This window comes from Montipora foliosa, chromosome 2 (genome assembly GCF_036669935.1).
Source record: "Montipora foliosa isolate CH-2021 chromosome 2, ASM3666993v2, whole genome shotgun sequence".
In the NCBI taxonomy this organism is placed as follows: Eukaryota; Metazoa; Cnidaria; class Anthozoa; order Scleractinia; family Acroporidae; genus Montipora; species Montipora foliosa.
Genome location: NC_090870.1, coordinates 65,447,788 through 65,467,787, shown reverse-complemented (window position 1 = coordinate 65,467,787; position 20,000 = coordinate 65,447,788). Strand labels below are relative to the sequence as shown.

The 20,000-nt window shown below is 40.4% G+C and overlaps 1 protein-coding gene across 1 annotated transcript in view; it reads right to left on the bottom strand.

Annotated features, from left to right (window-relative positions):
- Window positions 1-20,000, bottom strand: part of LOC137991935 (protogenin-like) — a 50,543-nt gene that overhangs the window by 23,130 nt on the left and 7,413 nt on the right. The window contains exons 2-4 of the mRNA XM_068836960.1: window positions 12,307-12,588; window positions 7,480-7,761; window positions 89-373 (exon numbers count right to left, since the gene is read on the bottom strand). Of these exons, the coding sequence (XP_068693061.1) occupies window positions 89-373; window positions 7,480-7,761; window positions 12,307-12,588 (849 nt within the window). The remainder of the gene's footprint in view (window positions 1-88; window positions 374-7,479; window positions 7,762-12,306; window positions 12,589-20,000) is intronic.

Sequence of the window (20,000 nt, the reverse complement as noted above, 5' to 3'; positions counted from 1 at the left end):
TATTGAAAGCTTGATACTACACACATTATCCTTCAATATCATTAGAACTTTACAGTTAACAACAAAAAAAACAGATGGAAACACCTACCTGACTGACGAACTACAACACTAAATGGGGTTTGAATGTTGCCAAGTTCATTTTCTGCAAAGCACTGGTATATTCCACCATCTTGGGAGCTTGCGCTGGATATTCTCAAGACTGTTCCTCCACTGTAATGTGTAATTCCAGTTTTTCCGTTTGACGTCAACTTGCTACCATCTTTTAGCCAAAACAATGACGGCATAGGTGTACCTGTGACTTCACAAATGAGTATGGTTGGCCCATCTGTTATCACCTTCAATTTTGGGGGTTTCTCTGTAAACTGAGGAGGTGCTAAAACCAATGACAAAATGCAGAGATGACTAGCAAAAAAAACCTGAAAAAGGCTTGTCTCAAGCCCACCTATAACACTGTGTCTAAGCTAGTTACATTGTATGCCCAAAGCTTGTTAACCTCAATTCTGGCGGGGAGCCATGTCAAGCTGAGCTTAACCCACTGCCTCCTGAACTTCCACCCGTTGACGAGTACAGTTGTCTGGCGTTAGAGAGAGTAAATTCTATTAGGTCTCACTCCCAGGAGTCAATAAGTTAATGCAGCCTGACCCTTATCATACAACAAACACCCAATGCTTCACAAGAAAAAAATTGAAACCCAGAACAATTCCTTCCTGCATTGCAAGTAGTAATAGCTCCAAAACACTCCGATGCCATATTGGAAAAACACAAGAATGGTGTTAGTGGAGTTTAGGTCAGGCAATGTGAATGGCAACAAACAAAATGAACCTTGGATGAGTCACGCTAGCTGAGACCTCCTGCAAATGAGACCCTATTCTCCAAGTCGTGCGTGAGGAAAATATGTACGGTATTTCCCGCTTTGTTCATCTAATTTCCTAGCCAGCAAAAAAACCACACTGCCATATTATCATGTCAATGTGGTTGTGTCCAACCAAGGTTACTGTTTAGATAGATTTACTAACCACATTTTTGGCAATAATTTTGTCCCTCTCTACCACTTGGGGTGAAATTACGAGTTTGGAAGTCATTGGTCAATGGAAATGGAAAAACCACAAACGGCACAGGAAAAAGCACCTATGTGAAAACCTGTTCTTCATGAACAAGATCGACATTTCAATCCAAGGACAAAAAACTCAAAAAGGCTTGTGCCAATATAGCATGTGCCAGGTGCAAGTCAAACTTCAGACCTTTAAAACACCAAAAGGGATTGAAAGGCATAAAAAGCTACGAAAAGGGGCAAAAACCAAAAAAAACCTTCATAACAATCAGTAAATAAATGGAAAAAGCGAATTTATGGCAACTGGTATTAGCTTAAGACAGATGATATAGTGATAACTGATTTCATAGCTTACACATGACAAGGAATAAATTATTGATAGTTAATTTCATCCATGGCCAGTACCATCAAATTTTTATAGACCATCATGGACAATGTTTTTAATTTTGGAATGGTATATAAGTTGAACAGAATGAAAAAAAGAGCCATAACTTACATTCGTACAGTTTTAAAAAATGTTGATGAGATACACTGTACATGTGTATCAAATACGTCTAAGTCGAAACAACGTTCAGATTGTTTCCTGACTCTGGTTTTTCTGTTTATTACACAGATTTCCCGTTTTTCTGTTTAATAAACAAGTTGTTAATTACACAAAAAAGACGGTCTTTTTTGTCTATTAAACAAAAAATGCGTCACTTTTTGTGTAACAGACAGTTCCTTTTCGTTTATTAAACAAAAGTGGCGCACTCTTTGTTTAACCCACGCGGCGATGCCGTGTACAAATGCATAAGACCGCGAGTGTACGCTTCGTTTAATGTTGTTAAAAGAAATGAGGAGGGTGAATTCACTCATCGCTCAAAAAAATAACGCAAACGTAAAAAGAAAAAAACACGTATACCGGTACAGAAACAATGATGAAATATTTGAAAGCGTGTAGTTTTAATCGAGGTTGAGTTCCTAGATATGGCGATTGAAACTGACAACTATAATGAGCAACAGCGCGCAGTCATCTCAGTCGTTAGAGTCATTCCGAAGAATTGTCGGCTATTCCCTTGAGGGAAAACGTTAACAACAAAGGAAATTATCGTCCTTTCTAGTCACATTTTCCAATGAGCATAGTTGTTGAAAATGTGCTCCCCCTGCCCTCACGAAAGAATTGAAATTATTAACATCGCGTTTGTAAATCGAACTCGCTTGAAATTAATCGAAAGCGTCTTGTGAAATTGTAGCGTTGCATCAATGAAATGCGAACAAATATTTTTACTGTCGGCACAAAGTGTGAAGCGGCGAATTAAAGGGCCGACGACTGGTTGCTTTAAAGGGAAAAACGACGTACGGTTTTCATTAAACGAACAAGAAGTGTCACTTTTCTTTAATAAACAGAAAGCTCAGTGCATGAGGACACGGACCTCCCGTAACTTGCAGTTTGTTTGTAATGACGAAGATCAATATTGCAGACTCAAACTAAGGCCCTGTTTATACGTCGCATTAGAGACGAATTTAATTCACACGAATTTAATTCCAGCAATTTTCCTCCACAGTAAAGCGACGTGTAAAACGAACTGAATTGCTCCTGTTAAATTATGTTCGTCCAGACGTTTTATCCATGTGCCCCAGACGGATTTAACGTCTGAAATGCGTGTCACTTTTATACGTCGCTTTTTAGTCGCATCAAAGTAAATGCATACATTATTTTCCGACGACATAAATTATTCCACCGGCTAATTTTGAGCCCACGCTCACAGTTTTGACGTGCATAGCATGCGTACGGGGAGAAGACTTCCCGCGAAAATATAAAACAAGGGGACTGCTGGAGCCAAAAACGTTGAGTCAGACTTGTTGGTCGTGCGAGGCTAACACGAAATACAGTTGTATTTCATGTGACAGACCTGTATGTGTTCGTTTGGAATGTTTTATGGCTGAACTGGATGAAGAGGCGGAGGGATGGGAGCCGGGAAAGCGAGTTGGGACTGTCTTCCTTCTGCAAGAATTTATATACGAACATCCACTCCTCGTAATCCAGACGCATCTATCTCGGCAAATTTGGTAGATGAAACATCTTCGTTTTCGAAACAGAATGATCAAGATTCAGATTTACGCGGTGACAGCGAGGAAAAGGAGCCACATTCCCCCCGCCCCCCTCCCCCCCCCCCCCCAAAAGAAAAACGCAGAAAGCAGCCTGAAGATGATGATAGCGAGAGCCCCTAGGAAACGGGGTAAAAGTGAAGAAGCGTGGTAAAAAAGTAACGTGGTTGGAGACCCAGGTGACTGACATGGTAAACATAATTGTCAATGATGAGAACATTCATATCTTCGGAAGCTGGTTTTCACGAAGACCAAGAAAGCATACAACACTGAGGCTTATCAGTCTGTGTTAAATAAACTGAACGAACAATATGAAGATTCATTCTCATTCACAGTAGAGCAGATGAGAACCAAGTTTAAATGGTGTGTAGCCACATGCAAGAGGATCTGTCTTACCGTAAAGATAGCAAGTGGAGTGAAGAGGCTGACTGACGAGACTGATATGGAAAGTGGTTCGACCTACTCTACCCTACAGTAAAGTCACGTGATTCATGTCAGTTTGAGCAAGCTCGTGAACCTTCAGCCAAGGAGACTAGTGCCAAAGAAATCATTGAGCATGGGAGCAGTGTTGACAGTACTGTCGAAGGTAGTACAAAGGAGCCCCCTGAGAAGAGCATGTTTGTACCAGTTAAGAAAATGGGTAGGAAACATAAATCAGATCAAATTGCATCACCTGTATATTTAATAAGATCTGCAATTGAGAATGACCTAACAAAACAGCTCTTGGAAGGCATTCACGAGGAGATGAAACTAGCAAGAGAACAAGTGAAAAGGTATTTGGACATACTGTTTGGTTCAGGTCAGCAACCCTTGCAACAATATCAACATCATGGTGCATATAGCAGCACACCTAAGTTTTCCAACAATTGCGTGCCTGGAAACCAAACTCAGACAAGAATTACTGTATGTACCCACTGAGACTGCTGATGGTTTCGCTCAATACTTTAATTGACTCTGGTTTTCTGACATTTGCATGTTTAAGAATCTGTTGAACAAAAAATGCAAGATCCATTTTTTCTTATTTCGATAGTACGCTTCTCATCAAAACACTGGTTTTGAAAAGAGTAAATACTCCTTTAACAACATTGGAGGTCTTTGTTAATATGTTTCAGTTTGTTTCATTAGCAAACATCTCTTGCAAAGTTGACATTTTAAAGAACTGAAAATAGTTATAAAGCTACAATAAATTTGGTCAACGTCAAACGGCCTTGTCAAACGGTAGACATGTAGGTAAAATCCGTTCTCAGGTTAAACTGGAGTTTCCTTTGTTTCTTATCCCTAATAATCCATGATCGTGAGTAATTAGGGTTAGGAGACAAAGGAAATTCTGACTCAACCTGGGTTAAAAACGGGTCTACATATAAGAAGAGGTTTAACCTACAACAGACACACCATACCGACTGTCATAATTTTATCGCCATTTCTTTTGGACTTTTTTTTTTTTTGCTTGTGAAACCACACAACATTTATTCAGTAAAGTAGAATCATCCTAACTCAGAAGTCCTGTGAAACAATTCCTCATAGGGGTTGTTAATAATATACTTAAGGGTAATATGCTTAAAATGTATGTATATTATTTCACTCTAAATTGAAAACTCAACTTTCAAAAGTACCATTTTTTTTTTTGCTCATCTAAGATTTTGCATGAGCATTGTTTTCAGTTTCTCGTGGGACTTTTAACTCTTGCCAGATACTGTAATTTATATTAAAAATATTGCTTATGCAAAGTTATGGAGGGAAAAAAGAGTATTATGGTACTTTTTGAAAATGCCCTATACTCAAATGGCTTGATTCAGTGGTCCAACAAGTGTAACAGCATATTGCCTATCATGATGTGTTGCATACTTTTTAGTGGGAGTCCCACCCCTTCATTGAAGAATGCTCCCTTTGTTTAATAAGTATATCCAGCAAACTTCCTTGCCAATAGATGATTTACGATATAGATCTCACCATCGACTCTTCAGCTGGCCAAAAGCCCTTTCTGATACCATCCTTGCCCTGCTGATCAGGTGGTAGTTGAAATAGTGCTGTTCAGCACTCATGATCACAACACCATTGGAGTAAGGTTTCATTAACCAAATACGAAAGGGGAAAGCTGAATCCCCTAGAATAAGAGGATAAATGTCTGTTTCTTGAATGTTCTGTGATATTTCGGGGATCACTTTCTTTTCTGTGATATCACTCCATAGCTGTTTAGACTGAAAAATAATCGATTCATGTGAGTTACCCGGAAAACCCATGCTGACCTACATGAATCTTGCTGCAGCATCGACAATGGCCATCATAACAATAGAGAAAAAGTTTCTAAAGTTATGGCACTCTTTACAAGCTCCCTCTCCACCAGGTGGGCACTGAATTGGGATGTGGAAGCCATCAATTGGTCCCCAACACCAAGGAAATTGCCAAAGCTGGTTCATGTCTACCATGGCTGCTGTAAAATCCTGCTCAGAAATTGGGAAATGATTTGTCTTTCTCCATAAGTTTTTAACGATTGCCTCGCAGACTTCCTTAACAACGACAAGGATACTTGCTAGCCCAACGCCAAATAATTCTGCTTTTGTGTCCAGGTAATCAACCCTCCCATTAGCCGATGAAGACATATTGCCAATCTGCACTCCGGATAAATTCGCATTTCAGTCAGCTGATCCTTTGTGATATCCTGCCTGATATTCTCTAGTATATAGCAAAACGTTTGGCGTGTCACGCGAAAGGTTTTCTTGAATCTCGAATTGTCATAAGTTGACCACACCATTTCCCACCACCCAGCATTTCTCTCACACCTTCGGACACTACAAAAACGTTCCTCTTCTTCCCGCACTTGCTGCAGTAATAAACATAATAAAGCTAGCAGTCGAGCCCGAATTTTTTGTCCACAGGAAAATGTGGAGAAATAAAATGTACTGTAAAAACTTGTGTATAAGCCACACTCGTAGATAAGCCGCACCCTCAGATTTCAAGCATGATTTTGAGAAAAAAAATAAAACTTGAAAAAAGCAATCTGGCAAAAAAATTGTTTGTCTGCAGTGTATTTGCAGCGACCTTGGGAAGTTAATCAGCTCTTAAAATACCTTTTATCTTTAGTTGATTTCCCTAGTTCGTGGGACTGACAACAGTTTTTTTTTTTTCGTTGTTAATGCCCAAAGTTGAAATAAAAACGATGAAATGTGAGCGAAAATAAAGCGGTAGGGCACGATACAAAACGTTTGCTTGGTGACCATGCAATAGTTTACAGAAGAAGGTCTGCACCGAGCCACATTTCCATGATCAGTAAACACTGAACATGGACATCAGCTGTTGCCTGTATATCAGGTTTAAACAGACGTATGGAAGCCATCGATCGGAGACAAACGAGTCATTAAACTTAACAACCCCATGGACAAACACGCCATGCAAGTAATGAAGGGCAACAAAGCAGTGGGCCATTTGCCTCGTGAGTTCTCCCGAAGAGCGTGGTATTTTCTCTCAAACGGTAGAGAGATCAGTGTTAAAGTGATCGGTTTTTAGTGATATTTGTGACTTCATACAAGCCAGTTTACTCTCTCTGAAATCAATGGTCTGAAATTAATGGTCGTATCTAAGCCACACCCACGATTTTGAGCCCAATATTTTGGCAAAAAGATGCGGCTTGTTACCGAGTTTTCACAGTAAGTGGGTTAACTACAAACCTCTTACACTATAGTCGTATCTGTAATTTTGCAGATCGGGCATATTATAGTAGAGCAAACCGATGTTTGTTTCACTTGACTTCATCGAACGATCTCAGTAGCTTAGTAACCTGGCAAACGTTTTCCAAGATGGTGGGTTATTTATCAAGCCATTTTTCAAACCTCTTTGGTGTTCTTTTCATCTACCAAATCTCCTTCAGTTTCTACATGTATATTAATGTTCAGAGGAAAGTTAGTTTAAAATAAGACGATTTAATTTTCACATAAAAACTGAAATACTCATGTCATTGCTTATTGCATGCCATGTTACAAGTCCGAGCTAATGAACTTCATTTACAATAGTTTCTTTTTCGTCCACTGCAACTGCAAAATAATTCTCACAAATATGATATTAACTTTTAGAAACAATTTTGCCGATCTGAATTTCAGCTTTTTAGCCAGAAATGAAAACAAATCAATTTTTAGGTCTTGAAAATTGGGGGGTCGACTTATACAGTACACGAGTTCGACTTATACAAACGTACATACGTATTATTGTATCTTGGTCTTCGGCAATGGAATCGAGCAATAGAGCACACCATGAAGTCTGGTGGGCTGACTGCTGTAAAATATTGCTAAGAGATGCGGCAAATAAGAACAACTTCCAAAATCATGTAATATCTTGATGACTCACACCTTTGACAAGAAGCCACACAATTCTGGATATAGTTTGTCCATTAGAGCTCGCTTGACACTCGTACCCCCCTCCATCGTTTTCAATTATGTTGGTAAAGTTGAGGTTGTTAGTCCCATAACTGCTGTTAAAAAGCTGCGGATCGCCATTTAGTTTCTTCCATGTTATAAATGGGATAGGACAGCCAGTCGCAGCACATTCTAACACAGTGGCACCTCCTTTCAGTACTGTAACATCGCGAGGAATACCAAGAAACTCTGGACTTGCTTTCCCCATGGCTGAACCTAAATCATTTCAATAAGAAAATAAAAGAAAAATGATATTCCAGATGATGAAAAGGATACTCATATAGCACATTTTCTACATGTATATTCAAATACACTTCAATTGTCGCATTGGTATGGCAAGATCAGACATCAGCATGCCAATGAAGTAAGCTGGATACCAAAAAACCAACATTGGTATCTCAGTGCCAAGAGCATCACTATTAAGGTTTCGATTTAGAGAGGTAGGGAGGAAGGCTGAACTCCAGTTGGGATTTCAAAGATTACGATTCATATAGCCAGCTCCTACATCTTTAATTTTAGCAGAGGGGTCCTATTTAATAAGGTGACTGTTGATGCAATGGGGATGGCTTATAAGTGCAAAGACAGTTTTTTGATGAATTCTGCTTCTGTGATGTCAAAGCAAAGTCCCATTGTCAAATACTGAAATTGTTATAAACTTAAACAGATAGAAATGTGCTGGTACTAAGGTTCTTTTAGGATTTAACTGCACATTTAATATCCTGCATACACGTACTTTTTGACATGACTGACTCTTGATTAAAGTCTCCATTAACAGATATTTTTCTCTAAATGGTCCTGTTTCTTTTTTCACATATACAACATTGCACTACGATTGAGTCCGAAAAGAACTTTCTTCATACCACTTATGCAACTGTCCACAATATTCACGGGGAATCTAAAAATAACTGACAATTTTTACAATGCTAGAGATATTTTAAGAGATTACATCAAAACAAATGTTTTTCACAATAAGTCGTCCTGAGAGAAAAAAGACCATCCACTATTTGCATTTATGGGAGGCGCAGTGGCCTCATGGTTAAAGTGCTCGACTCCGGATCGAGCGGTCCGGGTTCGGGTCCTGGCCGGGGACATTGTGCTGCGTTCTTGGGCAAGACACTTTATACTCTCACGGTCCTTCTCTCCACCCAGGTGTATAAATGGGTACCGACGAAAATGCTGGGAGTAACCCTGCGATGCGACCAGGAGTATAAATACTCCTAGTCGCTTTATGGAACGGAAACCGGAGATAAGCGCCGGCCTGATGGGCCTTCTGGCTCGTAACAGAGATTTTACTTTTACTATTTGCATGCTTTATATCTATGAAGTAATTCACAATGAAAACAAATTCTTAAAGGGGCTAGGTCACGCTATTTTAGGTAATTTTGTTTAATTTTGTTAATTATGAGCTCTACACGTCAAATTGGCAGAGCAAGAGTCTTTCATTTGCAAAATCACGGCAACATAACAACTGAGAATGATTTGCAGTTTTGTAAATGACATTTTGATATAGACTGATATAAATTTGAAAAAATGTGGGCAGACGTTTTTCAAATTTACCCAAATTCAATCCATTTCAATCCTCTCCAGTTTTGTCCATCCATGTCCCGTCTTGGCTTCCCTGTGTTTTGTTAGAGTTCTTCTATAGTTTTGAACAGTTATTTTGATATTTTAGTTAATTCTATGACCATTCGATCAGTGCTGAAATTGCCTAAAATAGCGTGACCTAGCCCCTTTAATTTGATCAATTCTTCTTTTTTTCCTGTTTTTTTTTTGTCTGGGGAATACTCTTCATGGCCACATCTTGAACACAAGCAAAGAAATTTGGAAGGACTTTGATCCAACAACGGAAACCTATGGTTTAAACAAAAAAAAAAGATTCATTGTTACATAACAAAACTGTTCCCATCAGGAATTAATAACCGCAAATAGCGGACAGTCAAGATGACAATGTCAAAAACATTTGAAAAAAATCATCTGTCATTCATGGAATTATTTTTTGTGTGCAATTAGTTGCAGAACAGACAATTAGGTTACACAGAATCTCGACAAATAGTGACTCCACGTTCAACTGTCTTTAAATGACATCAAGCTTTCCAGGCCTCAGTAGTTCAAAAGGTGGGTAGCGCTATCCAGTGGATAAATCACTTTCCAGCGGATAAAAAATAGCAAAACCAATATTGAGTTATCCAGTGGATAGTGATTTATCTAATGGAGAGCACTATCCCCCCTTTGAACAACTGGGGCTAGATGTTTTAGCAAGAACACACCTGAAACTTAACATCCTATTACAACTTGAATTTTAATTGATTGTGTTCACTTTTCAGAGGTTTCAACAAGAACCAACAGCTCATGAAAACCCTTGGCTTCTTCACTCAGGGATGTCCGGTACTTTTTTCCGTAAACTAAGATACCGGTAACAAAAGACAGATTCTTTTAGGCCTAAGATTCGAATTCGTTTTAATAATGACGTCAACAGTCTAGATCTGTTACTTTACTCAAACCAGCCGCCAACTTGAAATTTTATTGAAGCCCAAGACGATTTCCACAAATAAAGTACATGAAAATGAACTTTATTTAAGTGTCTAATCTTCTAGCGCTGGAGCACTAATTGGTGACACTGCAAACTGAAATCAACAATTAATGCAAATCAAGTCAAAAGTTGGTTTTTGAGGAGAGGGGAAAACCGCAGTATCAGAAACCCCTCGGTGCAGAGTAGAGAACCAACAAACTCAACCCACATGTCTCAGAGTTGAAATCGAACAGTTCTCTGATAAAAGATTCATCATGGCAATGTTCATCTTGTTGTGTTCGTACACAACATCATCTTGTGTGTCATCAAGGTTGTTTATTATGCCACACTCCATCCATCGCCATTGATTCCATCTGCCATCCACCTCTTCCTAACCCCATTTTTAAACGGTTTATTTAAAGAAACATCAAGGGGCTGCAGAACTGAGGTCAAGAATTACTGCTAAATTGGTGTTTTCTCTTGCGAATTTTGAGTCACATGAGCTTCAAAAACAAGCAGACCTCTTTATCTCCTCAGTCCACCACATCACGTATGCCAAACTCTTTGTTCCCTCGTTATCCATCCAGCCTTTCTCTTAACCAGCGCTGATTACTCCGTGCTTGTTTCCAACTTTAGGCATCGTCTTACTCTTGAAAATCACCATTAGTCTTAATTTCGATCCGTCACCGGCACACGCCAACACAGCAGTTGCTCGATTCTTCTCATTCTTGTAGTTCTATTACATCTTGACAATCTTCTCTCCTGTGTTACTGATCGTTTGGTTCAGCAGCATGTCGAAGTTCAGTGGCGTTTCGTCCATATTTTATCATGTAGTGGGTAGCTGTGTTCTTTGCAAAGTTTTATAATAAAACTGTGAAAACGGATGATTTTTCACAAAATTAAGGATGCGTAATTTATCAGAACACTGTAACTTTGACCCTTTACTCCAGTGAGTTTCGTGGCCATTTTGATGTTTTAATCGCTCAGAAGTGAAGGTTAAGTTGATCAGTTGTTCATTTAAATAACAAGTTTAATTTATTAGTGGATGTAAATAACTATTTGTTAACTCTTTATTGGTTCAGCCTTTTACTTTTCAATCAAAAATCATTGGGTCTCTGTTTATATGCAAATGAGGGACGATAGTCTAAAAAAGGGATTTCGTATTTTACACGCATCTCAATTTTCGGAGCAGTTTTAGCGAGAAAAAAGTGCGTATTATACACGGGTAAATACGGTAACGAAAGTGGTTACTTTGTATCGATAACTTTGAAAACATGCGGCACTAAATTTAACTTCTCATTTCCATGATTCAAGCAATTTCGTTGATCTTTTTATTTAATGAAGAGTTCTCTTAATCTTTTCGTAATGTACCAATAACTTTCAAAACATACACCACTAAATTCAACCTGTCATTTTCATGATTCCAGCAATTTTATAATACAGCTTTTAAATGAATTATTCATTTAACCCTTTACGCGCCAATAGTAGCCCAATAGTGCCACTTACAGATTTTACTCTGTCTAACATCAGACGATTTTACTCGTCAATGGGGGCCTTCGGGACTTAAAAGGTTAACAACATTTATGTCCACTCAAAGACTATGTCGTGCAATGCAAGTTGGGTATTGATGACGTTTCGTGGTTGCTTTGCTATCCGGTTCGCGGGAACTTTGAGTCAAAATCTGTTAGTTGTAGCAAAGCAAGCGAAAACCGGACGTCGATTCAAGCTATCTGAAGGACCTCAGCTGGCATAACAGGGCATCGATCACACAAGCCAAAAGGCGATCGTGAGTGCCTAAATTTGCAAGCAAAGAATTGCTTTCTTCTTCTTTTTCGCCTTGATTTTCTCTTCCTTCTTCGCTTGATGAGTATTCTGGTTCCAACTGATCCCTGAAGGAAGAATCTGTATCTTCTCCATAAACTGAATCTCTTCATGAAAATATACACAATATAAACAAGGCAAGAAGACTTGAAGTGAAGCAACCACGAAAAGTCATCAATAGCTTGTCTCCTTCAAGCCTTGATTTCTCTCTGACTTCAAACTCCTTACGTTGTTTCATGATTAATAGTAACAATATTTTGCTCATAAAATTGATACCAGGCTCCAGTAACAGCCATCTCACGAAAACACATAATGGTGCTGGCGTTTAAATTCCAAAGGATAAAAGACAAAGACCTACCCACATTACACTTTTAATAGGAGTGCTTTTTCTAGGAACCCCGACTACCCACCCGTACCTGTACTATACCAACCTGTTTTAACCAGAAGACTAGCAGCTTGGCTGTATCTTACTCTAGCAACATTTCTTGCAATGCAACTGTAGTTTCCCTCATCTGAATTCTTAATGTCATTGATCTGGAGCACTCCATGGTCCAAAATTAACACTCTCCCATCGGAACTCAGTGGCATTCCATCCTTTTCCCATTCTATCGTGGCAGGAGGAACTGCATGACGAACCTGACAAAAACATTGAGCCACTGAACCAGCCCATGTTGTTGTACTTTGGGGCTCAAAGAGAAATTTCTTGGATATAACTTGAAAGAAAATGAAAAATAGAATAATAAATTATTGACCTATTATGAGGATCAGAATTAATTTTAGTTTATCTGTCATGCAATTCCAGACTTTTTCTGGAATTGTCTTACAATCTGTAATATTCCAGAAATTTCTTTGATGTGACTCAGCAGTCTCTACAAATAGTACACCTAGTAATACACTATAAATAGCAACAGAGCATTCTAGATGCTTAGTGTAAAAGTATAAAAGCAGGCCTATAAATAATAGAAAAAACTCTCTTGCCCGAAGGCTTACCCTCGTGGCCGGCAGTGATTGAACTTTTGCTACGGATGCGATACTGTGATGAAGCTATAATCAACGGCGATAACTATGGTGGAGATATAACCTTTGCCCTTGCGATATCCGGAGAGAAGAAAAAGACGATAACCAAAAATGGGAAGAAGACAACGAGTTCAGAGCTCATTACAAAGTCTTCGAATCCGAAAACGTTTGTGTACACAGAAAATCCAGTGAGTGGAAGGAATCCATTGAATCATGGAATTTAAGAATTGTTCATGTCTACAATCGGTGGAACTTAGAGTTCAAAGTGAACCATGATCGATACCTGTATGGCCATTTTTTTTTTTTTTTTTTTTTTAACAACTTTATTGACCATTACACATGTTACATACCAAAAAAATAAATAACCGAAAAGAAATGAAATATATGTGCAAAGTGATACGAAGTGATAAGGTCAAAAGGGAAGGTGCGAACGGGACGCAAGGACCCATGCGAGGGACTGCCCATGATATAATTAAAACACGATTAAATTTAAAAGACACTAAAATTAGGGATGACAGGGGCAGGATCGTACAATTGACCAGGTACAGGGATAGTAAATGTCAAAGTGATTGTGCAGAAGGTGAAACATGTGCTCAGTAACAAAGTTGCAAAAGGAAGCAGTAGTTGAAAAACTGGTGGGGGGTGAAAATTTACAGATATAGTTCAAGAGCTTAACAATACGATTAAAGTAAGAGGCCTGAAAAGTGCTAGTTTTACATACAGGAGTTTTAAGGTTATAAGAATTACTTTGTCTGGTTCGGCCGTGAGAAACAAAAGAAACAAAATGAGAAACATTAAGATCAGTAAAACCATTCAGACATTTATAAAAGAAAACAAGAGCTTTGAGTTCGCGATCAAATGTCAGAGGAAGAAGTTTTAAAGTTAAAAGTCTGTCTCTGTATGACATCACGCCTACACGTTGTTTGAGAATCCACCTTGTGGCCCTCCTTTGAACCCTTTCAATTTGAGTTTGAAAGACAGTAAGCCTGCTTTGCTTTACGAGCTGCTTAACTTTATCTTTAACCTAAGTAATTGCAACAGTGTAAAACTAATGAAATAATAGTGAAAAAAGGATAACTGCTCGTTGTCACACTTTGTTGCGTGCCTTATATCGTACTCGGGAGTTCTTTTTGCTTATGCCTTGTTCGCGGAGATCTCTTGTTTATTCCAACACGTAACAATACAAAAAACTTAGTTCAAACTCGATGAATCTTTTAAAAGCTTTGGATTTCAGTTTCATTCTCAGTCAGATAGAAACTAACAGGTTCTTTAGCAATCATGGCAAACACCATCACGAATATTGTACAAGATGTATCCTAAACCTTTGTATGTATAGAAAAAAAATCTTCCATTACTTTTTTCCTTGACACCTTAATATGTTTTGCTCAAAAATTTGAAACTGGACGCCCAGGCGAAAGACTCTTTTTTACATTTCATCAATAGAAAACGAATTTTGACAACAGCCCACTGTACTTTTGTTAAAAATCACAATATGACTTACAAGAGCCACCTTATCAGTACTGTGTGACTTTTCGCAGATTACCAAGAAGTCAAAACACATGTTCACCTTTCAGCAAACACAGTTTATTAGACATAACATCCAATGAGAGCCAGAGGCAACCAATAGCAGATTATTCTGCATCCATATTTAAATTATGCTACACGAACTTTATAGACATGTACATTTTGAAAAGGAGTGGAAATCTGTTCAGATTATTCAACTTTTGGGTCTATAGAATTGCATGCTGAATTGTCTCCCTGACCTTAAATAACCCTAAATCGCACTGTATTGCTTTTAATTGGTAGTTTGCATTCAGACTTGCAGGGACACTTTGTAACATTCATTAAAAGTATATGAGCATCTGATCAGGTGCATTTAAAAAAAACATACCTTTTTTTTCCATCTAAAATATGAACATATTAAGCTTTTAAAAATCAAGAGGATTGAAATTGTTCATGATGGCAAAGTTCAAGGTATCAATTCAACTTCACATCTCCCTTAAGTACGCTCAGTATTTCTGAGAATATTTTTACTAGAATCAGTTATTGAGAGCTTCTTAGATTGACCTTGAGAAACATAAAATGCTAGGAATGTATGTATTTTAGGTTTTGTAGGGAGGTCATATGGCAGAGGTAAAGACACAACTCCATGCAGCTCTTAGACTACAGCCTAGTGTCGGACGTTTTGCTTGAAATCAATGGCATTGCAAATTTAGCACATTTTACAGAGAACAAACAAAGATCCTTCACCCGCTTTTTTTTATATTTGCTTTTAAACATTTTCAATAAATACAAAACCTCTATCAATGGAACTAGCAGGACACAATGTCCACCATGTTTTATATCGCCAACTCCAAACAATTGACATAAACGACTTGTGAAGAGCTAACATTGAAATGAAATCCAGCCTGTATTTCGCTATTTGTACCGTCAGTCTGAGTTGGAGGCATTGCGAGAAAAGTAAATGGTCAGAATATCGTCCGTAACAAGTGTTTTTCGTTATTTGATCAGGTCCAAGGCGTTGTACAACAAAATAACAATATGACCACGGCTACATGATGAGTTCTTGTTTCGTAACGTGTACACTAGTTCCAAGACAAAACCATGAATTAAAGATACCAGTGTCGTATTAGTTCGTATTAAGCGCAAGACAACCATCGCAGCGCTCAAGCGAAACAAAACACAATATGTTGCGATGTTGCTTTATTGTATGACTAGCTCCGTGAGCGGGCAAAATGAACCAAATCCCGCGCTGTCATTGGCTACCCGAGCGGGCAAGATGAAGCTATACTGCCTGCTCGGAATTACTCGCTTGGTCCCGCAAGATCAAAGATCATTGTTTGGTGTTTATCCCAGATAATAAATTCTTTATTGACCAAGCTTGTTCGCAAAAAAAGGAACTTGGCCAATATCCAGCCATCTTGACCCATAACCCATTTATATTAAAGCAACGACTTTTTCACACTTAACATGCTCATAAATAGGGGGAAGTATCCAGTCCTCAAGTGTGACAAAATAGTGGAGCATCACACCAGAAGAAAATTTGTGCGCGTTTTACCCGTAACTAAGAGCTGAAATGCTCAAAGCAATCAAATATTTCTTAAGACAAAAAAATGCTCTATCGTAGTGGAAGCTTTATTTTCTCGTTAACTTCAAGGAACGCAATATTATCAAACTAAACGTCACGCTGTATTAAATCACGTTTTCGGGCGACAATACGATATGTAAGGAGATAAATCGTACATCGGTTAAACGTGTGTTACAAAAAATTACGATTATCGGTCGGCTTAACGCTGAAAACCAAACTGCAAAACCGTTTACATTCAACGAACTTTTTCTAGGAAAGATTAAAATTAGGGGTTAGAGAAGGATCGAATGGCCACGGTAGACATCCTTTTCTTCTGTTAACAAATTACGCTTCTGTAGGCATTCTTGCATAGGATCACGTGACACAGCTTTGTGCGCGCTAGAACGTGAGTGCCTTGAGAGCGACCGCTTTTGTGTGTGTAATCGAAGTGTCTTTGGTTCGGTAGAATACGTTTCACGGTTGCTCTGTTTACCCGTTTATTACATTGGTGGCAGCGGACGGGATCATTATGAGTGGAAAGGAAGAAGAGACTGCCGCTCCCAGAGGAAAAGAACCGAAAATGTCTTCCCACACCCCCAGCGAGAAGGAAGCCATTGGTGGTCACGCTGTCAAAACCGAAACGACTTCAGATCCGCCACAGGGAGCAACTGGTGCTATTATAAATGAGCTTATTAGTGCAATGACCCAGGTTTTTAAACAGTCTTCGGATAAACCAAGTCCTGGCGATTCAATCAGCAGAAATGTTGCTCGGAAGCAGCCGAAACCATATTCGTTCGGTCAGAATTTCAAGGTATGGCTGTCGCAATTTGACGAATATTCAAAGCTGGCTAACATTCCTGAAGCGAAGAAGAAAGCATTTCTAGTCACCTTGCTAGACCAAACAGCATATCGAGCCGTTCAACTTCTCAGAATCCCCGAGACCACTTCGTATCAGGACTTTTTGCAGAGAGTCATGGCTCGTTTTGACTCAGGCAAATCCCCGGGGGATTACAAACTGCTTCTTCGAGCTCGACAACAAAACAGCAACGAGGACGTAGAAATGTACGCTGATAATCTTCTGGAGTTAGCCGAGAACGCCTACCCCGATGCTGATTACCGTTTCAAGGAGGAAATAGCAAAAGACCGATTTTTGGAGGGTGTTCGCTGCAGTGATGGATGTCGTGAACAGTTGTTTATCAAACAACCCGATAGCCTTTCAGCCGCCGTTCTACTGGTACGACAACTAGAAAGTGCCCGTGCAGCTTCACGTAACTCGGCTGAAAACAAACCGCCGCGATCTCACTTGAATGTTGTAGAGGAGAGTGAAAATGCTCTCGAAGTCTCAGAGCTAAGGAGCTTGATGGCATCCATAAATTCGCGGCTCGAGAGGTTGGAAAAAGAGCAAGAAGAACCGCGCATACGTTCGCTAGGGAGATCTTCAAGAGTTAGATGTTATCGTTGTCAGAATTATGGCCATTATGCCCGAGATTGCTTCAGTTCATCGGGAAACGGACAGAGGGCCCTTCCCGAGGATTGATCAGTCCCCTTGAACAATTCAAAGACCCGAAGCTCATGCGATGACAAGGAGTTTGGAAAGGAAAACTTGTTTGTATTGAGCGGCCGTGGTGTTTATGTTTCCGGTCTGATCAATCACACTCGCGTGTCATTCCTTTTGGATACTGGCGCGACTTCGAGCATCCTAAATGAAGAAACGTGGAAGAAGAGTGGTCAATACCACCCGGAAAAGCTTCAAAAGTTCAATGCGACGCTGACTGTCGCAAATGGAGAAAAGTTAGCCGTACAGGGCAGAGCAGTAATAAACGTGCGCTTCGGAAATTCACTTTTCAAAGTACCCATGTTGGTTGTCCGTGACATTCCTCACACATGTATTCTGGGGTCGGATTTCTTCGAACGGGAATCTTGCCGAATCTTGTACGATGTTGGAACGTTCGCGGTTCAAGGTGAAGAAATCCCAATCTTTTATCAGCGAAAGGCTCCAAGCATCTGCCGTGTCGTGGTTGAAGAGGAAGTTGAAGTAAAAGCGGGAACCGAAGTGGTTTTGTGTGGAAAATTGGAACCCGGTTTTGAGCGGAACGACGGGACTCCCGGGATCCTGGAAGGATCCCGGAAAAACACAGCGGAAAAGCTCGCAAGCGGGCTCTGCATAGCAAGCACCTTGACCGTTCCAAAAGAAGGGAAAACTCCTGTCCGCATGGCAAATTTCTCAGAGCAAACCATGTTGTTGAGGCCAGGCCAAACTGTTTAGCGGCCTTGACCTAGCCTCTGGGTACTGGCAAGTTCCCGTCGCAAAGAAGGACCGCCCAAAAACTACATTCGTCACACATCGGGGTCAGTTTCAGTGGACCTGCCTACCCTTTGGGGTAACCAATGGACCTGGAACCCGGTTGATGAATCGTGCCCTTCAAGGTCTTACTTGGAGAGAGTGTCTGGTCTACTTAGATGACATCATCATCATGTCAGGCACCTTTGATGAACACCTGTCCCGCCTACGTTCTGTTTTCGAAAGGCTGCGAGATGCCGTGTTGAAATTAAAATCGTCAAAGTGCATCTTCCTCCAGCGGCAAGTTTCTTTCTTGGGGCATGTAGTCTCACCCGACGGGATACAGACCGACCTCGAGAAAATAGCAGCTGTCCGTGACTGGCCAACTCCCACAAGTATTTCTGAGCTGAAAGGGTTCTTGGGCCTTGTGACATACTACAGACGATTCATCCCTGGTTTTTCTGGGATAGCAGAAACCCTAAACCACCTGACGAGGAAAGATGTGGAGTTTAACTGGGGACCGCAACAAGAGAGCGCCTTCTGTGAACTGAAACATCGCCTCATGAACCCACCAGTATTGGCGTATTCAGATTTCAGCGAAACCAGCGGCCACTTCATCCTTGATACTGATGCAAGTAGTGGTCATGGTATTGGTGCTGTGCTCTCTCAAAAGCAACCTGAAGGTACCAAGCGTGTTCTTGCTTATGGGAGTCGTGCATTACACTGCCACGAAAGAAATTATTGTGCCACCCGTCTTGAAATGCTTGCTCTGGTTGACTTCATTGATCACTTCTGTTATTACCTTCTCGGACGAAACTTTCTTGTGCGGACAGACCATCACGCCTTGAAGTGGCTGATGTCATTTAAACAACCAGAGGGACAGGTAGCACGTTGGCTGGAGAGGCTCCTTCTGTGAGAGCGCCTTCTGTGAACTGTGAAGGAATACGACTTCACTGTTGAACACCTCCCTGAACTGAGTCATGCTAAGGCGGATGCATTATCTCGCAGGCCGAGACGAAAACATGGAAGTTGCCCAGCGTGTGGTGATACTGAATATGTTTCCGCAGCATTCCTACAACAAAGCGAGTCGAAAGAGGGGGCGTCCAAGACCCAGGAAAAGAAATTCTCATGGACTTCGGACGAAATTGCCCAAGCCCAATGCAGTCACCCAGATATTAATTCCGTGATTGCAAGGATGGGAGAAAGCAAACCCAAACCATCACCTGGCGAACTTCTTTCTCTGAATCATATCTCCAGGGCAATATGGGCGCAACACGAATTACTGGAGTTAAAGGATAATGTACTGTGAATTTGCCCAAAGGAGAGGTCAAAGAAACTGAAACCCAGGATCGTCCTCCCAGAACCTCTTGTAAAACCAGCACTGCAACGGTGACACGATGGGCTAGAAGGGAGCCACCTCGGACAGCTCAAGACGTTACGGAAAGTTCAAGCCAGATTCTGGAAGCCTGGCCTTGCAAAAGCTGTGAAAGACCATTGTACCGCATGTTTAACCTGTGCCGAGTGCAAGCCCCCCAGGAAAACGCACCGCTCCGCCCAATTCCTTCGTCTTACCCTTTCCAGCGACTTCACATTGATATCGTTGGCAAATTTCCCAGAACCACACGTGGTAACCGTTACATCTTGACTGCCCAGTGTTCGTTTACAAAGTGGGTCGAGGCCTATGCCATACCAAACCAGAGAGCAAAAACCTGCGCGAGAGCCCTGGTGGACAACTGCGTTTATCGGTATGGTACCCCGGA